The sequence below is a fragment of the Xyrauchen texanus genome, chromosome 40, assembly GCF_025860055.1.
Source record: "Xyrauchen texanus isolate HMW12.3.18 chromosome 40, RBS_HiC_50CHRs, whole genome shotgun sequence".
Taxonomy (NCBI): domain Eukaryota; kingdom Metazoa; phylum Chordata; class Actinopteri; order Cypriniformes; family Catostomidae; genus Xyrauchen; species Xyrauchen texanus.
The window spans coordinates 14,399,550-14,424,359 of record NC_068315.1 but is presented as its reverse complement, the minus strand read 5'-3'; the positions used below and the strand labels follow the sequence as shown (position 1 = coordinate 14,424,359).

Here is a 24,810-nt window from a genome sequence, read left to right as displayed (position 1 = left end):
TTAAATGGACAATATTTAATTATGGTTTGGGCAATTTCATGAGGTCATTTTGCTACTTGGGATTTCTTTGTTTCACAGGAGAAATGAGCATGGATGAGCTGCTGGAGAAGTATAGAGGAGCATATGCCTCTGATTTTGAGGAACCCTCAGCATCACCAGTCTCCTCAGAAGAATCAGAAGGAACTGAGGAGGAGGAGGAGGAAGAGACTGAAGGAGAAGACAGCATTGATGATAGTGGCACCTCCTCAGGTAAGCTGGCATTTCTGATTATGCATAAAAATATTATTCCGCCTGTAGAGTTGTTACAAATAAGATTACAGGCTCCTTGAATTAAAAGCACTGCTTGGTGATAGTATATGTTGTATTTTTTAGTAATTTCACTTGGTAAAGCCACTGAAACATTTGTACTGTTTGATGAATGTGTAAGGTAAATATCACAGATCATCTTGATCATCAACTTTTCCCCTTCGCTCATTTTTCAGATTCCCAAGCGGCTGTAGACCGTGTTGAAGAAGAAGTTGAAGATGGGGAGGTGCAGCAAAGTGAAGAAGAGGATGATGATGTGGGTGAGGGAATGGAAGTTCTGCTGAGAGAGGGAGACAATAGTCCCACTGAACCTACATCTCCACAACCCAAGAAGGAGATCAGCCACATTGCTGCTACTGCTGAGAGCCTTCAACCTAAGGGATACACATTGGCAACAACAAAGGTAGAAACACACACAAACCCTCAGAACCACTTCCTTAAGAGCATTTAATTTCTCTCTGTCATGAATTGCAGTTGTTATGTTTTTTTTTAAATTGTAGGTCAAAACTCCTATTCCTTTCTTACTTCATGGTACCCTGCGTGAGTACCAGCACATTGGACTGGACTGGTTGGTCACCATGAATGAGAAGAAACTCAATGGCATTCTTGCAGATGAAATGGGACTTGGCAAAACCATTCAGACCATTGCACTGTTGGCACATCTAGCATGTGTAAAGGGTAACATATCCCATATATAAATTCCTTGTGATGTGTATTAAAAATATAATGGATTTATGCAGTTCTACAAACATTTTCTTGTCTTTTCCTCTTACAGGTAATTGGGGTCCACATCTGATCATTGTGCCCACCAGTGTAATGCTGAACTGGGAGATGGAGTTGAAACGTTGGTGTCCAGGATTCAAAATCCTCACCTACTATGGCAGCCAGAAGGAGCGCAAACTCAAGAGACAAGTAATAAATACAATTATGTGCACCAGTATTATTGGAAATTAAGATATTAAAATGTAATCTATAAACTATTATTACTTTAAAGAGCTTTGTTATAGTGATTTTTGCTATCACTTCTCAGGGCTGGACTAAGCCCAATGCTTTCCATGTCTGCATCACCTCGTATAAGCTGGTGTTGCAAGATCATCAGGCTTTTAGACGCAAGTCTTGGAGGTACCTAATTCTTGATGAAGCTCAGAACATCAAGAACTTTAAGTCCCAGCGCTGGCAAAGCCTGCTGAACTTCAACAGGTACTTACATGAACATGCTACAGGCCATTTTCTAACTTACCTGTATTTTCTGGAAATTAAATTGCACCTGCTCAAAATCATGTTGTTGAGAGAAAAAAAAAAACAACACATAAGTTGCATCTCTGTATTTGTGGTCGACCAACATGGGTTTTTAATTGCCGAAATCCAGAGATCAGGATGGCCGATAGGCCAATATAATGCTGATATATCACACAATTTAATATAGTATATAACGTACATAAAGCACCCCCACAACATGATGCTGCCACCCCCATGCTTCACGGTTGGGATGGTGTTCTTCGGCTTGCAAGCCTCACCCTTTTATCTCCAAACATAACAATGGTCATTATGGCCAAACAGTTCGATTTTTGTTTCATCAGACCAAAGGAAATTTCGCCAAAAAGTAAGATCTTTGTCCCCATCTGCACTTTCAAACTGTAGTCTGGAGTTTTATGGCAGTTGTGGAGCAGTGACTTCTTCCTTGCTGAGCAGCCTTTCAGGTTATATCGATATAGGACTCGTTTTACTGTGGATATAGATACTTGTCTACCTGTTTTCTCCAGCATCTTCACAAGGTCCTTTGCTGTTGCTCTTTGATTGATTTGCACTTTTTGCACCAAACTACATTCATCTGTAGGAGACCTATTGAACTATTATTACACAAACAGCCATTGATCATTGAGAGCAACACGCCATATTAAAAACCAAGGGAATGTAAACTTCTGAACAGGATCATGTGTAAATTCAGTCTTGTGAAATATATGTGAGAATATGTTATGTCAAGTAGCTTCTAAAAGGCAGTACTAAATAAAAACAAAATGCAATTTTTATGATCCCTTGTTAAAAAAAAACACACAAGTGTCCCGTTTTGAGACTTTATAAATCTGGTCACCATTTTTTAAGTTATATTAGAGTGAAGACCACCTAATTTTTGCTCCACACAGCTTACATTAGATCACTAAATATTCATTGAACAGCATAGGTGGTGGAATGTGCTGCTTCATCTGTCAGTAAGTGACACAGCAGTGTTGTAGAGGTAAAAGTTATTTCCTCATTCTGGTGGTTTGGAGCAGAGGTATTCAAGCCTTAAGATACTTTTTGTAAAATAAGTTCAAATGTAATGGAGATCTACTGAAAGTTGCATTTTTCAACAGACATTTTGCTATAAATATAGTGCTCCCTTGACTTTTACATTTAGAGAACATATTGACTTTGTGTTCCCTTCAATTTGTTCCATAAATTTTCTTTAGTTGGTCTTAAAAATGCCTTAAATTTAGCTACATAAAACCGTCAGAAACCCTGTGGTCTATTATTGTGGTAACACAATGGCACTCATTTACATGTCTCTGTTTACATGCCTTCACGTGCAAGCAGGTGATTCTCGGTGCCGTAGCAAACTTAAGTAACAAATCGTCCAAACGAGAAAATGTATTGGCCGATGATAATTAACAAATTCTGAATATCGACCGATTTATTGCCTCGCCGATATATCGGTCGACCTCTACTCTGTATAAGTTGCACTGACAGAGATTGCAAAAAAATGACAAAAAAGCCACATCTGTTTATAACAAATGTAACTAGATACAAATAAACAGCTTTTAGTTTTTAGAGTAAATCAATATGCCTGTTGTATTGTATTCATTAATTAATGTTAGCAACTGTCTATCTGTGGATATTTCTGATATTTACAAACCTCTTATCTGGTTCGCTGACTGATTTTTTTATTTTTATGTTTATTTATTTATTTTATTTGTTTTACTTTTAAGTGGGATGCAGTGTAATCCTTAACAAAATCTAAATAAAAAAGTTTTTGTTAACAAATAAAAAAAGGTTTTAAAGTGATTGGAAAAAACTGAAACTAAACTAAAATACTTTTTCATAACTCCCAAACTAACAATAAAATAAAGTGATCTTGAATTAATTTGAGTTTAGTTTTTGATACATGGTGGGGTGAATATGGGCAACTTTTGGATATGTTACTAATTCAAATACCACATAACCTTGACATTATAGCTTTTAAAAAGGCTAATCATGTCAATTATTGCATAAAACTTTGTGTAAATTATTTTCAAATAAGTTTTACATTTCCTCTCTCACATTATAATTCATCATATGTAACATTTACAAACATTTAGTCAACTTTTACTATTTTATAACATTAAAAAGATTTATCTCAAATTTCTTTACCATTGCTTTTCCCACTGGTGATCTTGAAATGAGCTCTGACAAACGAAGATGGAAAAATCTTCAATTTTAAACCTCAATAATTTAATTGTTTACTTGCCAAAGATTAATTTAGTAATGATTTTCAACAATGTAATGAAATATAGTTAGGTAAACACTTTTTTTTTTTTTTTTTTTAACCACTCCACAGATTTAATATTAGCAAACTATAGTTTTGTAAAGTCTTTTAGGATGCCTACTTGTTGCCTGACACAAGACATATTTCCAACAATTGTTTACAGACTCAAAATTCCAGAAAATGATGTCAAGCCTTTAGACAATTAGACAATTAAATACTGAAACTGAAATAAACACTGAAACTAGAAAACACTGAGAAAACAAAAACTAAATTAAAACTAACCAAACAAGTGTGAAAACTAAGTAAATTGTAATGATAAATGGAATATTAATAAAGTAAAAAATCACAAACTATATTTACCCTGGTGTGATGAAACATAATTTTGGGCTCTTGTTGCTTTTGACAGTGGTCTAGAGTTTGTTAGAATAATAATATTATGATGGGACAGAATATTTAAGCTGATTGCATGAAGTATTTTTAAAGCCAAAAAACTCTAAATAAGGGACTTTAAAATGCTTCTGCTGTCTCTATGACTGATGTTTTTCGTCTATTTGTAAGCAAATGTGTTTTGGACCAGCTGAAATTAGTTACTTGTAAATTGCGTAAACAAGTTGCTTCGGACTGTATGTCACAGGACCTTTCAGATGATGGCCAAAAAAAACATATATTCTGGATTTTGTTTTATTGAAGTATGTAAAAGTTTTATTTGGAAAACCCATTTAGAACAGATCTTGTGTTGAGGATGTAATGGGGTTTATTTAATATTGCACTTCTCGATTCTCTGTTTTTCTTAGTCAGAGGCGATTGTTGCTCACAGGAACACCTCTCCAGAACAGTCTAATGGAACTGTGGTCTCTCATGCACTTCCTTATGCCGCACGTCTTCCAGTCCCATCGTGAGTTCAAGGAGTGGTTCTCCAACCCACTGACTGGCATGATTGAAGGAAGCCAAGAGTACAACGAGGGCTTGGTAAAACGGCTTCACAAGGTAGGAGCAGCTCAGCACAGAGTTTGTTCATGGAAGCTTTGTTTTATTTGATTAATGGCATTTCTGGATATGTGTATCCCACAGCAGAGCAGTTCTCATAATTCTATCTAGCTGATTGCTTTTATTTATTTTTGTTTGTTCATTTTTTATATTACAGGAAGGCATATAGTAATTTGGCTATAAATAAGATTCCTGTATCTCTTTTCCTCTCTCTCTGTAGGTGTTAAGACCCTTTCTCCTGCGCAGAATCAAAGCAGATGTGGAGAAACAAATGCCCAAAAAATACGAGCATGTTGTGCGCTGTCGACTATCCAAAAGACAGCGTTTTCTCTATGATGACTTCATGGCCCAGGCCTCGTAAGTGTCCATGGAAAACAGATATGGGTGTGACTGAGGAGGGGGGGGGGCAGGCCTTTTGACTTTGTTGAAGATAACTTCGCTTCCAAGCTCATGCCTTTGACAATTGAGTGGCTCATATTGTTCAAACTACAGATGAACATAGAGCTCTCCTAATTTTTGTCTATTTTTTTTCCCTACATCAAATACTCCCAGGACACGAGAGACTTTGGCAAGTGGCCACTTCATGTCTGTGATCAACATTCTAATGCAGCTGCGGAAAGTATGTAATCACCCCAACTTGTTTGATCCAAGGCCCATTCAATCTCCCTTCATCACAAAGCCCATCATCTATTCTACTGCCTCACTGGTTCAGCAGGTTCTTGAAACCTCACCTTTTGAAGTATGTACTAAACCTTAACAATCCTGAGATTTAATTTGTTTCTCTATACCTATAAATTATCTTGTAATGTTTTAGAAATGTCTTCAATAAGTTCAGGAAGTATAGTTTTTCCCCCTGTTTTTTCTGTTCTGGACCCAGGAAAGATTAATGAAATCTTTTTTCTTTTCATCCTTTCAAAAGCGCTGTGATTTGTCCTTGTTTGACCTGGTTGGTCTTGAGCGACGTGTATCTAGATACCAGGCAGATGTTTTCTTCCCTCAGAGGAAAGTGACACATCATCTTATTCAGGAAATTATGGACTCCCCTAATCCTCATCCCAGACCAAAGCCTCTTCACATGAAAGTCAACAGGTGGGACTACATTTTTTATTTTAAATAATTTAAAAACACGGTCCATTAGTATGATCTGTATACCTTGATTTAAAGGGATAGTTCACCTAAAAATGAAAATTCTCTCATTATTTACTCACCCTCATGATATCCCAAGTGTGCATGACTTTCTTTCTTCACCAGAACACATTTGAAGACATTTTAAAAAAATATTTTAGCTCAGTAGGTCTTTAAAATGCAAGTGGATGGTGATCCGATTTTTGAAGCTCCAAAACTTTCAGTCAGAATAAACCTCATCGATACATCTCAAGTGGTTACATTAATATCTTCTAAAGCGATAAGATCACTTTGGTGCAAAAAAAGCTCAATATTGAAGTACTTTTTAAACCCTCGCTTCCGGTAAGCTTCACGAGAGGGTGGAGATCACGTGGTCCCTCGCGTCATATTACCGTTGCCATTATACAGACATAATCTTACATTCTCCTCTCGGATGAGACGTCCAGGATGAGCACACAAACGCACGTGAGTAAAGATAGAAACAGACCAAAACCAGCAAAGATTCTGTGCAGCGTTCCTCCTACACCTTTGTAAACAGTGCTACTCTTCCGTCTGTGATACACGTCCGTCAGTTCTCACGTTTCAAATTCCAATGCGATTACGTTACAGGCATGCACGGCTTCTGACCGGAAGCCTGTTTTAGAGTAAAAAAAAAAAAGTACTTCAATATTTATATTCTTTGCCCCAAAAGTGATTGTTTCTCTTTAGAAGACATTCATTTAACAGCATATTGATGTTTTTTTTTTGGGTGAACTATCCCTTTAAATATAGGGTAAATTTTGTATGATAAGGCTAGGGGTGAAGTTTGGTAATGTCATTATAAAATGTGTTTTATATAGGGCTGTCAATCGATACAAATTTTAATCTAATTAATTACATTGTGTCCTGATTCTTTAATCGCATATACAAATATTTGCTGAGAAAGCCCCTCATATAACAATAATTCAATATATAATGATGAAATAATTGTACATATATATATATATATATATATATAAAAATTCAGATAATTAAAATGCATTACATTCTTGTGGCAGAACAGTTAATCATTGATAAGGCAATACAAAAAGTGGCTTTAGAATACAATGTATTGTTTACTACCATATTATTGAACATTTGTCAATCAGTTCGAGATTTATTATGAGGGCTTGTTTAAGGACCAGTCAATATACACCAGCGTCAGACATGCTTGTGTAGCGTCTCGGGTGCATTGCGTCATAAACATAACATTTTTTGGTCGCTGTCAATTTAAATATTGTTTAATACTTAGAACACAGCTTGAGATCTCTTAGTTAGAATTTGCGCTCCAAGTGTTTTGAAGGCAAGAACGTAATGCATGTTTGTGTTGTTCTGCTGCTGAAGGGTTGTTTTCACTGGATAAACTGTGCATTGCCAATGCAGCTGAAGTTTCACTTACTGCCCTCTGGAGTAAAAAGGTGGTACTACAAGCTTGCATTTCTTAGGAATCTTCCTTATTACGGTCTGGGGGCATTGCGATTAATTACATTCATTTTAAATACTGTTAAATCGACAGCCCTAGTTTTATAATGTAAAAATGTGTCAACATGTGTTTTGTTTCTCTGCAGGATGCTCCAGCCTCTTCCTAAGTCTGATGGGTGCTCCACACTGAACAGCCCACGGCCCGTGTGTTCCACCACCACTGCTGTTCAGATTCCAAAGCCACATCTAATCACAGAGGTCACCACTTCACAGGCTCTCTCCCAGCCATCACATCAAGGTCAGCTCAAGGGGCCAAGCCTCACATCCTGATCAGCAAGTGACTTGCATGTGTAATTACTTGCATGTGATCGTGATACTGGAAGAGATTAACTTTCTACTCCCGTTTTAGTTTGCCCTGTTACTCCTGTCATTGCACCGAGAGCTCCAGTGGGTCCTAGCACTGTCCCGTCCAGTGCTGCAGTTAGGCCTCCAGCCCCCCACCCAGTGACTATACACCCCTCAGCACCCTCTAGTGTCCCAGCTGTGGCTACTCCCCCTAAGCCACCAAGCAATCTCCTTACTCAGCGGGTTCTTCTCAGCCCAGACATGCAGGCTCGGTTACCATGTAAGTTAATTTCATCACTCTTTAATAACAAACCATTTGTTTCGCTTTTGTCTCGTGGTGATAAGACTGCACAATTAATCAAAATAAAGATGCGTGAGATGTTACATATTTATTGTGGGTCAAACTGCAATATTTGCTAAAATAGTTGCAATATGATTTTGCAACCCTAATTGGTGTATTTTTATTTATCATTCACATGTACAGCTGGAGAGGTGGTGAGTATTGCTCAGCTGGCCTCTCTGGCTGGTCGGCCAGTGTCGTCCTGTCAGGGCAGTAAACCTGTCACCTTCCAGCTTCAGGGCAACAAGCTTACACTCTCTGGGACTCAGCTGCACCAAGTACCTGTGCCTAAACCACGACCCATCCAAGGTAAACACTCCCTACAATGTGAAAAATCATAAAAGGATAAACTGGTTGTAGAAATGATCTACCGCCTGCTAAGGATAGGTTTTGCTTTTCTCCTGCACCCCTTCAGTCTTTCTGTGAGTGTTTGGTGTAGTCTATGGCCTAACACTTTCTTCTGTGGTTGTGCCCTTTAGGAAAGGTAATGCATCTGGTTTCCAGTAGTGGGCAGCACCACCTAATTAGTCAGTCAGCTCAGTTGGCAGTTCTTCACACTGTTAGGCAGTCAGGTAGCAGCTGATCAAATCCCTACCCAGCCAAAACAATCTGCTCTGGAATAGCAGTACCTTTCACAGCTACTCAAGGTACTGGTGCTGTCCTTGAGTTTATCCTTGTTCGGATACAACCTGTATCCTGGGTACCAAACTACCTGTTACTCTGCAGAGCATGTGCATGGCTATTCTGAATTTGGTTCTTTTGTTTCTGACTGCATGTGGCAGCATAATCAGATGTTTTTTGTCTACTAACTTAATTACTTCTGTTGGATAAGAAGGTTTTTGAAATCTTCAATGAAAGTTAAAGACAAAATAACATTTTGTCACATCGGTTAATCATAAGTCGTAGAGGGCATCTGAGATTTGCAGTGGTTTTGTTTCAGTTTTTTATTTTTATTTATTGACTTTATAATGTGAGGTGGGTTTAACAGGGTTTTTTCTTCCCAGAACTACCTTTTTATATTTTTCATTAGTTATTTCTCTTTACATTTTTTCTGTTCCTCTTATGTATGCAGGTTGAACAATCTTACGCATGCTCATCCAAACCCTTATTGCTTTGTGTCTGGTTTAAAGATACAAGACTAAATAATTATTTAATAGTGCCAGACCTGGCATTTTGATAGCTCTGCTACTGTAATCCATAGTCTGGTGCCCAGTCTGACTGACATTTATTATTTCCTCTTTTCAGGATGAAGTTCTTGTGTAGTAACTAAACGTTCTCTTGTTTTATTGCAGTCCCATCAACCATGGTAAGTGGACCTGGAATTGTAAAGATTGTTGTTCGCCAGGCATCAAGTAAAGACGTAGGATCAGTCCACACTCTGGCTGTGCCGCCTCCTCGTCCTGCTCCTCAGTCAGTCACCCTTCACCCACATGGGACCCCAATCCCCGTTCTTAGAGCACCCACTTCTTCACAGCCCCCACAACAGCCTCTGGTTTATGCTGCTCCACCTCAAACTGTTGCTTTATCTCAGACTCCACCCACCCGCCCTGTGTTGAGAGTCTTACAAGGACCAGCACCAGAACCAGGTTAGTTTAGCACAGATGTTGTTTTCAGAGTTTGCTCAATGTTGAATAGAGGTGTTTTTGTGCAGAATTTTGAGCAATATATTAAAGCAAAAAGTCATACCAATATCATTCTAGAAGAACAATTATGCTCTATTGTAAATGTAATTGCATTAACCCACTCTGTTTGCAGTAGCGAAGGTGAAATCATCATCAGGATGCGAGGACAGTGGTAGTGATGTTATTACTTTGCGCATGAGCACTTCTAAGCCTGCATCTTCATCTCAGAGCAGTGGGTCAACATCTCTGCGTCCCCGCATTCAGCCGCCACCTCCACCACTATCCCCCTTCTACATGGTAATAAATGTTTCCTTTATCTTAATGTATACTGTTGATGCTTTGCAAATGTCTCAGAACATCTCAGAACACTAGCATAAGTCTTGTAGTGCATTTAGTTCAGAATAAAATACTTCCTTGCTAAATTATTTCAAATCTTTCTATTGAATGTTTTTGTAACCTTATTCTTTGTATACAAATTTGGTGACCTAATTGTTATTTAGCTGAACCAGGAGCTATCTCTTAATTGTCACTTTGTCATTTGTCAGTCATGGCTTGCAGACAGCCAAAAGGCTCAACGAGATGGACGAATCTCTCAAATAATTCGCATCAACGAGCTGCACTGCACTGCTAAGCCTGCGTATGGCCGTGAGGTGCTGGACTTTTTAACCTTCCTCCCAGGCCCTTCTCCTTCCCCAGCACATCCTGTTCTGGACAACTGGACTTTCTCTGGTTACAGCTCCTGCCTCACTGCTCAATCATACCATCACAGAGATTTCCTGGAAAAGAGTGAAGCCCTGAAAGAAGCCATCCATAACTCGGAGGAGAGACTTAAACATCTCTCTGAGGTCATGGACAGGTATGTCTCACAAACATCTATTAAACCTCACATACAGCACATAAAGCACTAAAATGTATTTAATAAATGTAGCATCAAAATCTAATTTTAGTGTGTCACAGTTAGGGTTGGGTAATTCTTTACACATAGATGATTATTTTGCTGGCAATATTTACAATGTTGCATAATTAAAAAAATTTCTTTGGAAATTTTGTTTCTAAAACAATTAGTCATTAGATTAGTTTTGTGGTCATAGTTTATTTTATGACTCATCGATTCACAATGGATTAGGGATTTGTCCATCCCTAACATAAGTTTAAAGAGACACCATTTAAACATCTTTGAGTCGAACAATATTACAGATTGAAAGAACTCCGATTCAGTGATTAGATTACATCATCACTCAAATGTTCTGAAGTCTCTGTATGGTAATATTCATATATTAAATGTTTTAGTGTGTGTGTATATATGTATATATATACACACACACACTGTTACGGCAAATAAAATTACAAGTTATTATTAACATTAATACAGTTCTTTGAAAAAGTATTCCCATCCTGATTTCTTCTGTTTTTGTGTATATCTCATGCTAAATTGATTTAAAAATTCAAACAAAATCTAACATGAGACAATCTGAGTAAACACAAAATACAGTTTTTAAATGTAATAATTTATTGAAGCAAAAACGTTATCCAATACCTACTGTGCTTGTGTGAAAAAGTATTTACCCTCTTAGTTACTAAATTCCCAAATCTATGAAACTGCATTCATAATGGAGTTCATCTGGTCTATGCACACCCATTCCTGATTACTGCCAACCCTGTTCAATCAAATCAACACCTAAATAGAACTTATATAAATTATTTGAAGTCAGTTTACATACACTTAGGTTTAAGTCATTGAAACACATTTTTTAACCACTCCACAGATGTAATATTAGCAAACTAGAGTTTTGGCAAGTCAGTTAGGGCATCTACTTGGTGCATGACACAAGTCATTTTTCCAACAATTATTTACAGACAGATTGTTTCACTTTTAATTGATTGGATCACAATTCTAGTGGGTCAGAAGCTTACATACACCAAGTTAACTGTGCATTTAAGCAGCTTGGAAAATTCCAGAAAATGATGTCAATCCAACAATTACCCAATAAGCTTCTGATAAGAGGTGTACTGAAATAGAGGTATACCTGTTGATGTATTGTAAGGCCTACCTTCAAACTCAGTGCCTCTTTGCTATGCGTCATGGTAAAATCAAAAGAAATCAGCAAAGACCTCAGGAAAACAAATGTTGGACATCCAAGTCATGGAGTGGTGGTGGCGTAGTGGACTAAAGCACATAACTGTTAATCAGAAGGTTGCTGTTTCGATCCCCACAGCCACAACCATTGTGTCCTTGACTCCAGGTTGCTCCGGGGGGATTGTCCCTGTTATAAGTGCACTGTAAGTTGCTTTGGATAAAAGCGTCTGCCAATTGCATAAATGTAAATGTAAGTCTGGTTCATCCTAAGAAGCAATTTCCAAAGGCCTGAAGGTACCACGTTCATCTGTACAAAAAAAAAATAGGACTTAAGTATGGGACCACGCAGCCAACATACCGCTTAGGAAGGTGACTCATTCTGTCTCCTAGAGATGAACGTAGTTTGGTGCGAAGTGCAAATCAATCCCTGAACAACAGCAAAGGACATTGTGAAGATGCTGGAGGAAACAGGTAGACAATATCTATATCCACAGTAAAATGAGTCCTATATCAACATAACCTGAAAGGCTGCTCAGCAAGAAGTCACTGTTCCAAAACCACCATAAATAGCCAGATTACAGTTTGCAAGTGCACATGGGGACATGGGGACAAAGATCTTACTTTTGGAGAAATGTCCTCTGGTCTGATGAAACAAAAATCGAACTGTTTGGGGTTTGGGTAGCTCAGCAAGTTAAGATGCTGACTACCACCCCTGGAGTCACGAGTTTGAATCCAGGGCGTACTGAGTGACTCGTGCCAGGTCTCCCAAGCAAACAAATTGGCCCAGTTGCTATGGAGGGTAGAGTCACATGGGGTAACCTCCTCATGGTTGCTACAACGTGGTTCTTGCTCTCCGTGGGGGGCAAGGTGAGTTGTGCATGGATGCAGCGGAGAATAGCGTGAAGCCTCCACACACTATATCTTCGCTGTAACACACTCCACAAGCCACGTGATAAGATGCGCGGATTGACAATCTTAGACGTGGAGGCAACTGAGATTCGTTCTCCGTCACCCGGAATGTGTCACTAAGCCACCATGAGTACCTAGAGCGCATTGGGAATCGGGCATTCCAAATTGGGTTGTAAAGGGGAAAGAAAATAATCGAAATGTTTGGCCATAATGACCATTATGTTTGGAGGAAAAAGGGTGAGGCTTGCAAGCCAAAGAACACCATTCCAACTGTGAAGCATGTGGGTGGCAGCATCATGTTGTGGGGGTGCTTTGCTGCAGGAGGGACTGGTGCACTTCACAAAATAGATGGTTTCATGAGAGAGGAAATTGATGTGGATATATTGTAGCAGCATCTCAAGACATCAGCCAGGAAGTTAAAGCTCGGTCACAAATGGGACTTCCAAATGGACAAAGACCCCAAGCATACCTCCAAAGTTGTGGCAAAATGGACAACTTTAGGACAACAAATTCAAAGTATTGGAGTGACCATCAGGAAGCCCTGGCCTCAATCAATAGAACATTTGTGGGCAGAAATTAAAAAGTGTGTCCTGACTCAGTTATATCAGTTCTGACTGGAGGAACTTATTTTGAGAAGCTTGTGGAAGGGTACCCAAAATGTTTGACCCAAGTTAAACAATTTAAAGGCAATGGTACCAAATACTAACAAAAGTGTAGGTAAACATCTGAATGTTATGAAATAAATAAAAGCTGAAATAAATCATTCTCTCTACTATTATTCTGACATACACATTCTTAAAATAAAGTAGTGATCCTAACTGACCTACAACAGGGAAGGTTTTCTACAATTAAATTGCAGGAATTGTGAAAAACTGAGATTAAATGTATTTGGTTAAGGTGTATGAAACTTGATCTCCTGGGATTTTCACGCACCACAGTCTAAAATTTACTCCAAAAGGTGCCAAAAACAAAAAACATCCAGTGAGCGGTAGTTCTGTGGACAATAATGCCTTGTTGATCAAAGAGGTCAACAGAGAATGGCCAGTCAGATTCGAACTGACAAAGTCTACAGTAACTCAGATAACCACTCTGTACAATTGTGGTGAGAAAAATGGCATCTCAGAATGCTATTCTGAGATGCTGGTTTGCGCTGTTTTGGCTACACGAAGGGACCTACACAATATTAGGCTTTAATGTTTTTTTTTTTTTATGTTTAATGGTTTTTATGGTTTAATGTGGTTTTAATGTTTTGGCTGATCTGTGTATATACCAGCCATCACAGTGTATTTTTGCACTAATGTTTTTTTAATAAATGCACTGGTTCCACCCCACAGGTTCACTTTTGTTATTCCTCCAGTGGACGCAAAACCTATCACCATGCACAGCTGTCACCCACCTCCCTCCCTTAGACATCAGCAGGCTGTTTTCTCCTCATTTTTATCTTCCCAGCTCTCTCCACTCACACATACGCTCCATCGCATTCAGTGTAGCATGAGGACACATTTCCCTGATTTAAGGCTTATTCAGTATGACTGTGGTAAGTATGAAGACCCCAATGTGTACCTTTTAGGTTTTCATTCTTCATGGTTTTACAGAATTTATACATAATAAATGTATAGTATTTTGTAGTAAAAAAAAAAAACAAGACAAATTTAGGCTGTCTGTGTGTAGGTAAACTGCAGACACTCCACCTCTTGCTTAGAAAGTTGAAAGCAGGATGGCACAGAGTCCTCATCTTCACTCAAATGACTCGCATGCTGGATATACTTGAGCAATTCCTCAACTACCATGGACACATCTACTTACGGTTGGATGGGAGTACACATGTAGAGCAGAGACAAGTGAGTTACAGTAGTCCAATAGTATTTTTGTGTGTGTATTTGTAACTTTCATTCCACTTCACTCATGCAACAGAACTAAGTATATGAGTACTTTTAGAGTTTGTCTCTCAGCGGTTTCATACATTTATCTACCACTCAGGCCCTGATGGACCGCTTCAATGCAGACCGTCGCATATTCTGCTTTATTCTCTCCACCCGCAGTGGAGGTGTAGGTGTTAATCTGACAGGAGCAGATACAGTGGTGTTTTATGACAGTGATTGGAACCCAACCATGGATGCCCAGGCTCAGGACCGCTGCCACAGAATTGGACAGACGAGAGATGTCCACATCTACAGGTAAAGGCCAAACCAAGAGTCCTGTGTTCACATTTTTTCTCTCACTGTAAAATTAATTCATTTTTGATTACATATTCAAAAGAGTATCCTAGTTATCACAGATTGTGGGAGCACATTTTATTTATCAAATGTTCTAATTTATAAGGCTAATCAGTGAACGTACAGTTGAAGAAAATATTTTGAAAAAAGCCAATCAAAAGAGGATGCTGGGAGATATGGCTATTGAAGGTGGAAACTTCACCACAGCCTTTTTTAAGGAGGTATGGCTTAATTTAGTTTTCCACAGAACAGTAATTTTCTGGGTTTATATTGTTGACTAATTGATTAACCCACTGTCTTTTTCCCATAGCAAACTATCAGAGAGTTGTTTGATTTGTCAGACGAAGAGAGGAAAGAGGCTGAGTTGAGGGTGTCACAGTCAATTGATGATGAATCCATAAATAAACAACAAACCACCATTTTGGAACAGGTTTTTTACCTTTTTGTTTGTACTTTATAATATTATTGTACAAATTTGCCTATATGTTTGTTTGGGCAATTGTGATGAGTGTGGCATGGAATTAATTTAGTTTTATGTATTTTAACACCAGGCCCTGTGTCGAGCTGAGGATGAAGAGGATATAGTGGCTGCATCGCAAGCCAAGGCTGAGCTGGTAGCTGAGCTTGCAGAGTTTAACGAGCACATTCCTCTGGATGATGGTGACAGCAGAGACCAGGAAGAGGAGGAGCTTTCCAAGGCTGAGCAAGAAATCGCTGCCCTAGTTGAACAGGTAGTCAGAATTTTCATGCTTTCCTTATAGGATTCTTAATTAGAATCTGATTTCCAGTTTAGGGATCATTATCACAATATACCTTTTGTTGCTCAATTTCAATTGCCCCTGTTTTGAACAGCTCACTCCCATAGAGCGATATGCTATGAATTTCCTTGAGGTTTCTCTTGAAGACATTTGTAAAGAGGAGCTGAAGCAGGCAGAGGTAACTATCAAATCAGTATCCCAGCTTTGATGCTATATTTTTTGTTGTTGCAGAATCATTTTATAGCTATTTATTTATATATATATATATTAGGGCTGTCAATTTAATGCTTTAATTTGACAAAAAATAACGCGTTAAAAACATTATTTAATCGCAATGCTTTCCTGAGAAATGCAATCTTGTAGTACCACCTGTTTACTCCAGAGGGCAGTAAGTGAAATTTCAGCTGTGTGAGCAACACATAGTTTATTACAGTGAACAAAACATTAACAACCCTTCAGCAGACACACAACACAAACGTGCGTTACGTTCTTGCGTTCAAAACACTTCAAGGAGCACAAATGCGAACCAAGGGATCTCAAGATGTGTTTAAAGATTGAGTATTAAACTATATTTAACTTGACACAGGGACCTAAACATTTAACTTTTATGACGCAACACACCCAAGACGCGACACAAGCATGTCTGACACAGGTCGTATGGTCTTTACCTCACAAATATTTAATTACCAACAAGGTAAAACTGTTACACCGTTTTTACCCTGTCAATCTTTATTTAAGTAACATACTCCCTGAAATAGATCCACTTTGCTCCTTCTGTAATGCTGTAGATGAATCTGCCCCTCACCTCTTTTGGGAATGTGTCCACGCTGTAGTATAGAGAACATTTTGTTTGTTTGTACGTACCTTTTAACTATTTTTCTTTGCTTTATAAAGAGTTTTATTTGGTTTGTACAGTTTTGATAACTTAAGTTAATATTTTCTGATTAATCTGTTTATTTTTCTTGCCAAGTTTTTTTTATACAATTTATGTCTATAAAGCCCCTATTTGCACTTTTTTGTAAAGACTTAAAATATTATTTAAATACTCTTTGTACCTCCATGTTACGTCCCTATTAATCTAGGGGTATCGAAGGGACATCAACATAAACCAGAACCGAACCAACTAGAACAACCCTATATAAATAAACAGAAGCTCAAGCAGACCACCAACAAGGCTTGAAGCGCAAGAAGCAGGCTTTACTTAGAACAATTAAGTGCATTTACATATTTATATACATATGATCAAACAAAAGAACACAAAAATGGTGAAAAGGGAATGAGAGTGTTGCCAACAAAAAGAAACAAGGAAAACCAAAAATCAACTAACAAAAAGGCAGAAAAGACTTACTGAAAACAAAAACCAAATAAATCTGCCTACTCTAGCTAAAACAAAACTTACAATTGGTGGCAACCACTCCTTACCAGGTGTTACTAGACAGTGTTAAGGTCTACATGTTGCAACATGTGCAGGGCCCCCTAACCTGTTCCCAATTCAAAAATATAACACGATACCTGAGAGGCCCAAGGACCTTTCAAAGTTGAAATGAAAGAAAACAAAGCACAGAAACAGACTGCAAGGCTTGTCAATAAAAACCACAAGCAATACAAAAAAACAGGTCTCTTCATATCACAGCCATCTTGGATTTTATAGACCTAGGTGATCTCAAGAATCAACTGGCAATTGGCTGATCACGCAAGGCAGGCGGTGATTGGCTGGAACAAAGGCAAATGGAGGAACCAATGGGGCAGGCTCCTGCAACAGAAAACACACAGAGAGAAAACAAAACACATACGCCTAGAGGGCATAATACTCCAACAACTCCAAAGCATTGAAAACCATTGCACTATGTAATGAATATAATGTCTTGGCATTATTGTAAAATATATCTGTAGTATTGTGTACTATGTATACCCCTGGCTTGTTTCTAAAAAACAAAAAAAAAGGTCTGACGCAGGTATACATTGACGGGTCCTTAAACAAACCCTCAGAATAAATCTCCAACTGATTGACAAATTCACTTGTGAAATGGATTGCTGTGAACTGTATGCCAATGATTGACTTATGATCAATAATATGGTAGTAAACAATACATTGTATTCTAAAGCCGCTTTTTGAATGGTCTTATCAATGATTAACTCTTCTGCCACAAGAATGTAATGCATTTTAATTATCTGAATATTTTTTTATTTTATATATATATATATATATATATATATATATATATATATATATATATATATATAGATTTATTTATTTAAAGATAAATATGTATAATTATTTCATCATTATATATTGAGTTATTGTTATTTGAGGGGCTTTCTCAGCAAATATTTGTATATGCGATTAATCACGATTAATTAATTGGGACACCATGTAATGAATTTTATTAAAAATTGTAATCGATTGACAGCCCTAATATATATATCTGTGTGTCTGTGTGTAACATATATATATATATATATATATATATAACATTTCTCTTGACTTCACAGGAACAGGTTGAGGCTGCAAGGAAAGGTTTGGACCAGGCAAAGGAAGGTTTGAAACTGCATCAGTCATCTGACAGCGAAGAAGAGGATTGTCTACCACCAAGTACTGAGGAACCAACTTCTGCCCACCACCCTCGCAAACATAAAGAGAAAGGTGCTCCCTCAACAAGGGTCAGCGGCAGGCTTAGAGGGACTCCTGCTGATGATATATCCCTTACACAGCCATCCCCAGATAGGGAGAGAGGCAGACAAGGTGCTTGGATTAACTCTGAGCCCAGTATAAGCCAAACCACAGGGCTCAGCTCCACACACATGTCACCCTTACAAAGTGAAGTGCCTGAGAAGCGTTGCAGTGGTCTGCGAGGTCGAGGGGCACCAAAAGAATCTGTGTTCCCCACAACAGCAGAAAACCAGAAAGTTCAAACCAGCCAGCAGCTGTCAGATTCAGCAACCTTGTCCCCTGAAATGCAGGGTTCAGATACAAAAATCAGATATGTGCCACCCTCCCACCATTTGCCAATCTCCCCATCAAGCTCCATGCCTTCAGCTGCTGGATCTCCTGCAATGGACAAAAACTCAACTGGGCACCAGTTCTCTTTTTCTGCCTCATGCAGAGAGGACAGTGAAGAAAATGGGGGAGAGGCACTGTCTGACAGTGCTCAGTATAGTAGGAGAGATAGAAGAACATCTGCATCTTCAGACTCCATCTATTCCCAAGAGCATTCATCTGGACAGGATGGTCAGCTTTCCCTTTCTCCCACGCTGGCATCACCAAACTCTCGCTCGCCAAGAAAGCGGCAGTCTGCTGAAATTGAGATCCTCAAGAGCCTTCCAGAAGATTCTCCATCAGCCAAGGTACTTCGGAAACTTCCAGGTCGACTAGTCACAGTGGTTATGGAGAAGGAGCCAAGACAGAGGAGAGTGAGTGGAAGTGGAGGAGCACATACTGAGGGTTCATCAGAGGAGATTGAACAGGTGGAGACAGTTCAAGACCCAGGCTCTCACTCTTCTGATGGAGCAAGTCAAACTGTTAAAGACTCTCCTCCCAAATCAATCCCCACATCCTTAGCTTCCTCCCCACCACCACGAGAGCAAGAACAGGTCTCTCCATCACAGTCTAGTACAGGGAGAGGACATCACCCCTGTTCCCTAACACACCATTCACCAGACAAGCCTGTTCTGCGCAACTTACCAGTGCGTCGGAGGCTAGAGACAGAGTCTCGAATAGCTGCACAGTTAGGAGAGCAGTTTGCAATTAGATATAGAGAGCTGGATAAGAGATCTGCTTTGTCACCAAAGAAACAATATACTAATTCAGACAAGGGCAGTGTTGTAAATTCCACTGTTCAAAATGACTCAAATGTGATTAATCCTATACCAGTGAAGCGCAAGAGGGGCAGACCTCCTAAAACACCCCCAATGGCACCAGAACTGCCAGAACAGAATATACCCATAACCCAAAAAATAAGTCTTGAACAGAGTTCACCTCACTCACCAAAACGGAAAAGGGGTCGTCCCCGCAAAGACTGCACCTCAAGGACAGCATTAACTTGTAGTGCCGGGCAACAGCCAGACCCAGCTACAAGCTCATCTCCAACTTCTACGGGAGCTCCCTTTTCCCTAGAGCCAAACTTGTCAACATCCAATATTACACCTGTGACTTTGTCCACTGATAGCAAAACTCCACCAATATGCTCTCAAACTGTCAACCCCACTTCGCTCTCAAAAGCTGCTGAAATGTCATCACCTCCTCAACCAGATTCCCAAACAAACCAAACCACTACATCTGTGCTTGGGAACTCACAAAATAATACTCCGTCTACATCAGAATTTTCTAATAGTGATACTTACAACAGTCCAAGCCCCTTAATTGCATGCATTGTCTCTCAAACTAGTACATTTAAAACTCCACACAGCACTTCTACAGCTAGTGTCTCTCAGAACTGTACAGCTTCTTCCACTACACTACAGCTTCCAACTCCTTCCAAAGTGTCTTTAGCTAATATAGTCCCCATCCATGCCCAACAACATACCATTTCTACTGTATCTGTACTCTCTCGGACCAATCAAATTACTGCGCCTTCAGATATTTTAATGGTCTCTGGTGCAGATGTAGAAGCTGAACTTTATTATTTCACTGCTAATCAGAGAATAGATCATTTGCAGCACTCAAACCCATCAACTCAAGTGGCTTCAGAATTTTTAGACCGAATTAATATCACTGCAGGCTCTCTACGGGCCTCTGTAGAATCCAGCTGTAATACAGCTGTATCTTCTGCCCCACATCAAACATCCACCCAACCCAATCCTGTGCCTGCTTTGACTTCTGGTACTGAGACAGAATCTTCTTCATTTAAGACAGTGGCACCAGAAGCCTCTGTTACACCTACTGTGTCAACGGTTGTCCAGCAGTCTACACCTAAGCCTGATCAAACATCTGCTCCTCCCTTACATCATCAAACTACACCAGTACAAACAGCAAAATATTCAACACATTCTTCACTCACATCACACCAAATGACTTCAACTTTTGTACAATCTCCATCTTCCCCTAAGCAGACAACAACCGATTCCCTGCCCACATCCAACTATAGAGATACAGATTCTTCTCAGCCCCAAAACATGCCAATGGAGACTGTGGCTGATAATTATGAAGGCCAAAAGGAGGAGGTACTAAAAGAGCAAATTGAAATTGACTGCATTGGTGAGGATGTCGCAGGAGAAAAAGACAGTGTCTTGTCTCAGCCAAAAACAAGGAAAATGGATGTTGCCTCAGTCTTCGATATTGTGACCCATGATGCTCTTAAGAGTAATGAACCTGATAAACCATCAGAGGAGGACAGTCATAGAGAAGACAAAGAGACCAGAACTTTGGCCAAAAAACGATGCATCAGTAGGAAAAGTAGCCAGGAGTCAGTTTGCTCCTCTTCCCCATCTTCTGTATCTTCCTGTGGCACAAGATCATTTCGATCCAAAAAGGCTGGAGAGGGTATGAGGCCAGCAAAAAGGAAAAGGAAGGATATAAAGTATGAAAATGAGAAAACAGTGGACACTCCTGCCCAAAAACACCTGTCCAACTCTTCCTCTTCCTCCTCTTATTCAGAGTCCGAGGACTCTAATAGCAGAAATAGATGTCTAACAAGATCAGCCCAAAGGAAACTGGAGAAAGATGGCAAAATTACAAAAAATTATGAGAATAGCAAGAGGCAAAAGGGGTGGTCTGACAAGAAGGGTCAAACCACCACTACAACAGAAGTGGACTCAAGTGGGGAAACCTGTTCAAGAGTTAACCGGAAATCCACAGGCCCACAGTTTGTCTCTCAATTCAACATTTCACCCTCCCCTGAACCTGAGGTACTGGGCAAACGTTGTTCAGCCCTTAATGCTGCAGCCAAGCTTTTGGCAATGAGGGTAAGAGGACCAGATACACCCAGCCCCAAATTTAAGGCTGCTGGACAGAAAAACAGGCCACTTTCCTCTGAAAAGAGCAGTAAACTCAAGGGTAAAACAGGACAGGACTCTCCCAAGACACATAACAGTAAGGAAGAGAGTGGCAGACAGACCCCAAATCAGTCCTCTTCTGCTGCCCGATCCACTCGGCAGCGACCAGGCAGCCTTGTACCCCCTTTGGAAACTGAAAGAGTTAAAAAAGAGGAGAAGAAAAATAAATCTGATCTGAAGGATGAAAGTGACAATGAAAATAGAGAGACCAGGTCTTCAAGAGGGCATAGTGCCTGTAGTAGTGTAAGCAGTGAAAGAGGATCAGGCAGTAGCAGAAGTCGGAGCAGTAGTAGCCAGCGCACCCATAGTCTGGGCTCAGAGAGTACAGAGCCCCCCCGTTCCAGAGCACCATCGTCTGGTAGTGATACAGAGAGACGCAAAAGGATTCAGGGGAAGAGTGGTGGAGGCAGAGGCAGAGAGAGCAGAAGAGAGAAGAGGTTCCAGAAGCATGACAAACCTGAACTGAGTGCTGGGTCAAGTGAAGGGACCCCAGACAGGGTTCTCAGGAGTGTAGCTGCACTGGCAGCAGCTCAGGCACGTACACCAGCCAGTAACACACGCTCTTCATTCTCTCAACACCGACATTCTAAGACGTGATAGGCAGAAGATTATCTCTAGGTGTAAACAAGGAATTAGATGAGAACTCGTGAGAGGAGAGAAGGCAGATTTTATGGATTCGTGGAAAGGGGGTCAGTTTGGTTGAAGACCATTGTTTTAGCTGTATGAGAGAAGACCGAATAAAGAGATATGTTGCACATTGTGGTTTAATCTGACCTCGCATTTAATGCTCTGTCAGCTATCTTAAGCCATTTACAGTGTGGAAAGCGTCTATAGAATCAGACGAATGATGATGGAGATATGGTCACTTATTTAAAAATGTGTCCTAATAATTTGATTAAAACAAGATATTTCACCCTACCACTAAGACTTTGGAACTTGGAAGTAGGTGGAAAAGAGGCAAGATTTATTATTTGTTCACACTATGTACTGTAATCATAAAGACTGGAAGATTATGTAAAGTACATAGTGTGAACAAATAATAAATCTTGCCTCTTTTCCAGGCAAGATTATGTAAAGTACATGTTAGAAGATTGGTCGCATAGATTATACACTTTTTTTTTTTTTTTTTTTTTTTTTAAACAGAGTATACTAGTGCTGCAAATGGTATTGATGGGGAAGAAATTGATTGGAAGAAATTAATGCTACATTTATCATTTAGTAGGGATTGTACAATTGTAAAAGTTTTGACTGTTGCATTCTGAAAAATGTTTGTCAGCTGTTTTGACTATTGTTTGTTTCAAGTCAGTTGATGAATTAAGAAAATTCTTTATCTTCCAGGGTATGAAGAAGAGAGCAGGTCTTTAAGGTTTGTTTTTGTTTTTTGGCTGCACTATGCTGGATTATCTATTTGCTTGAATCACATGTTTTATGTAATGTCTCAGTCCATTACTTTTTAATTCTGATGCTGCCTGCTTTTCCCCATATGCACATCTGAAATGTCTCATTTGAATGCATTGTAATTTAGGTTCTTTTTTGGAGAGATTTTCTTTTAGAACATCAACCTGTCAATACATCTTTACTGGTACATCAAGCTACATTCTACATTCTCTCTTTGCGTATCTCTTGAGCTTGTGATAAATATATTGAAATTTGCTTGTCATTTGCTTTATTAGCAGTACAGAAATGGGAGACAACCTCTTGTTATTTTTCTTCACACTTTCCCAGTGTTAGTTATTATGATCATCTTTACACATTAAATTGTATTCTCAAAGCCAGAATCTAAAATGAGTTTGATCAAATGAGAGTGCCTGTTGATCCATGCAAGGGGTCCATGTTAATTTACAGAGGTTTGGACATCTGTAGTGCTTTAAGTGTAATAAGCTTTTCCATCCTTCATCATAAAAACACATTTCATGTTTATGTGCAAGTACAACCAAAACTCAGATCAGTTCATCAGTGATTATTGCTACTGTTAGCTTTTTTATTTCTAGGGTATTGGCCCTTTTTAATGAAGTGGTTGATGCTGGCCAGGAGACACCTGAAAGAGAAAGAACCTCTTGGGAGAAATATTTTATTGCTGAGAATTGGTAGTCAAGTGAGTTGCAAGATAGCTTCCTTTGCCATTTTTGGACAGAGAGATGTTTTGAGGGTATTAGTAGAATTTGGTGATGGTCTTATTTTCATTTTCGTTTGTCTATTCTAATTTGTTACATTCCTTATGTTCCCTTGTAATTCCACATTGTTTTACTTGAAAGATTGAAACAAAAATGTAAGTTGAATAAAAAAAGACCAAAAACACAATTTGCTGTTGTTTTTATTTGTTTCATCTTATTAATGATAATATGTTTTAAGTCATTATATTAAAACACAAATTTACATTGAGAACATCAATAATATTTGGGAACTGGACATTGGGGTACATGTCATATTGAATTGTCCATGTATGAAATCAGTGCTGTGAGGGATGGACTTATGCTATATCCAAATTTGCTTACTGTCGGGAGCAGTGGGCGTAACTACAGACAGTGCAGGTTATGCAGCCGCACTGAGGTCCGGGGTGAAAGGGGGCCCGTAGCCGCTGAACATTGGAAACTACTGCGGGCCCGACGGGTGAAGAAAATGACAGGATGATGATTCCCGGATGGCAAAACCGATCAAGTGGACAGGTGCAATTAATGCCACTGGTCAGGCATGTGTACTGGTTCTGATGAAGAACATACTTCTTGGTCATACAGTGCTGTGAAAAATTGTATCAAATGAGATATAACAAAACAAAGGCAACCTGACAAAATACAGTTTTCAAATATATATGTATATTTATTTATTATTATAATTTATGTATTAAAAAAAAGTTAATTCAACACCTATATCACCCATGAGAAAAACTAACTGCCCCCTTAAACTTGATAGCTGTTTGTGCCACCTTTAGCAGTAACAACAAACCAAATGCTTATAATAACTGGAGATCAGTCTTTCACAATGCTGTGGTGTAATTTTGGCCCACTCTTTTCAGAACTGCTTTAGTTCAGCCACATTGGAGGGTTTTTAAGCATGAACTGTCATTTTGACCATTTAAGGTCCTACCACAGCATATCAATTGGGTTTAAGTCTGGACTTTGTCTAGGCCACTCCAAAACTTTAATTTAACTTCTTTTGAGCTAATCATTGGTGGGCTTACTCCTATGCTTTGGA

The 24,810-nt window shown here is 39.1% G+C and overlaps 1 protein-coding gene across 1 annotated transcript in view; it reads left to right on the top strand.

Moving 5' to 3' along the window:
• The window catches only part of LOC127633170 (helicase SRCAP-like), a 30,087-nt gene extending 6,178 nt beyond the window's left edge, over window positions 1-23,909 (top strand). Inside the window, exons 10-33 of the mRNA XM_052112048.1 lie at window positions 79-249; window positions 483-709; window positions 807-984; window positions 1,082-1,218; window positions 1,337-1,506; window positions 4,603-4,795; window positions 5,016-5,152; window positions 5,348-5,534; window positions 5,715-5,884; window positions 7,507-7,658; window positions 7,770-7,985; window positions 8,190-8,354; window positions 8,525-8,617; window positions 9,338-9,631; window positions 9,801-9,964; window positions 10,213-10,523; window positions 13,988-14,190; window positions 14,325-14,494; window positions 14,634-14,830; window positions 14,976-15,090; window positions 15,180-15,299; window positions 15,421-15,600; window positions 15,722-15,805; window positions 18,121-23,909. Coding sequence (XP_051968008.1) covers window positions 79-249; window positions 483-709; window positions 807-984; window positions 1,082-1,218; window positions 1,337-1,506; window positions 4,603-4,795; window positions 5,016-5,152; window positions 5,348-5,534; window positions 5,715-5,884; window positions 7,507-7,658; window positions 7,770-7,985; window positions 8,190-8,354; window positions 8,525-8,617; window positions 9,338-9,631; window positions 9,801-9,964; window positions 10,213-10,523; window positions 13,988-14,190; window positions 14,325-14,494; window positions 14,634-14,830; window positions 14,976-15,090; window positions 15,180-15,299; window positions 15,421-15,600; window positions 15,722-15,805; window positions 18,121-22,215 — 8,129 coding nt within the window. The 3' untranslated portion in view covers window positions 22,216-23,909. The remainder of the gene's footprint in view (window positions 1-78; window positions 250-482; window positions 710-806; window positions 985-1,081; window positions 1,219-1,336; window positions 1,507-4,602; window positions 4,796-5,015; window positions 5,153-5,347; window positions 5,535-5,714; window positions 5,885-7,506; window positions 7,659-7,769; window positions 7,986-8,189; window positions 8,355-8,524; window positions 8,618-9,337; window positions 9,632-9,800; window positions 9,965-10,212; window positions 10,524-13,987; window positions 14,191-14,324; window positions 14,495-14,633; window positions 14,831-14,975; window positions 15,091-15,179; window positions 15,300-15,420; window positions 15,601-15,721; window positions 15,806-18,120) is intronic.
• Window positions 23,910-24,810: the final 901 nt, after the last annotated feature.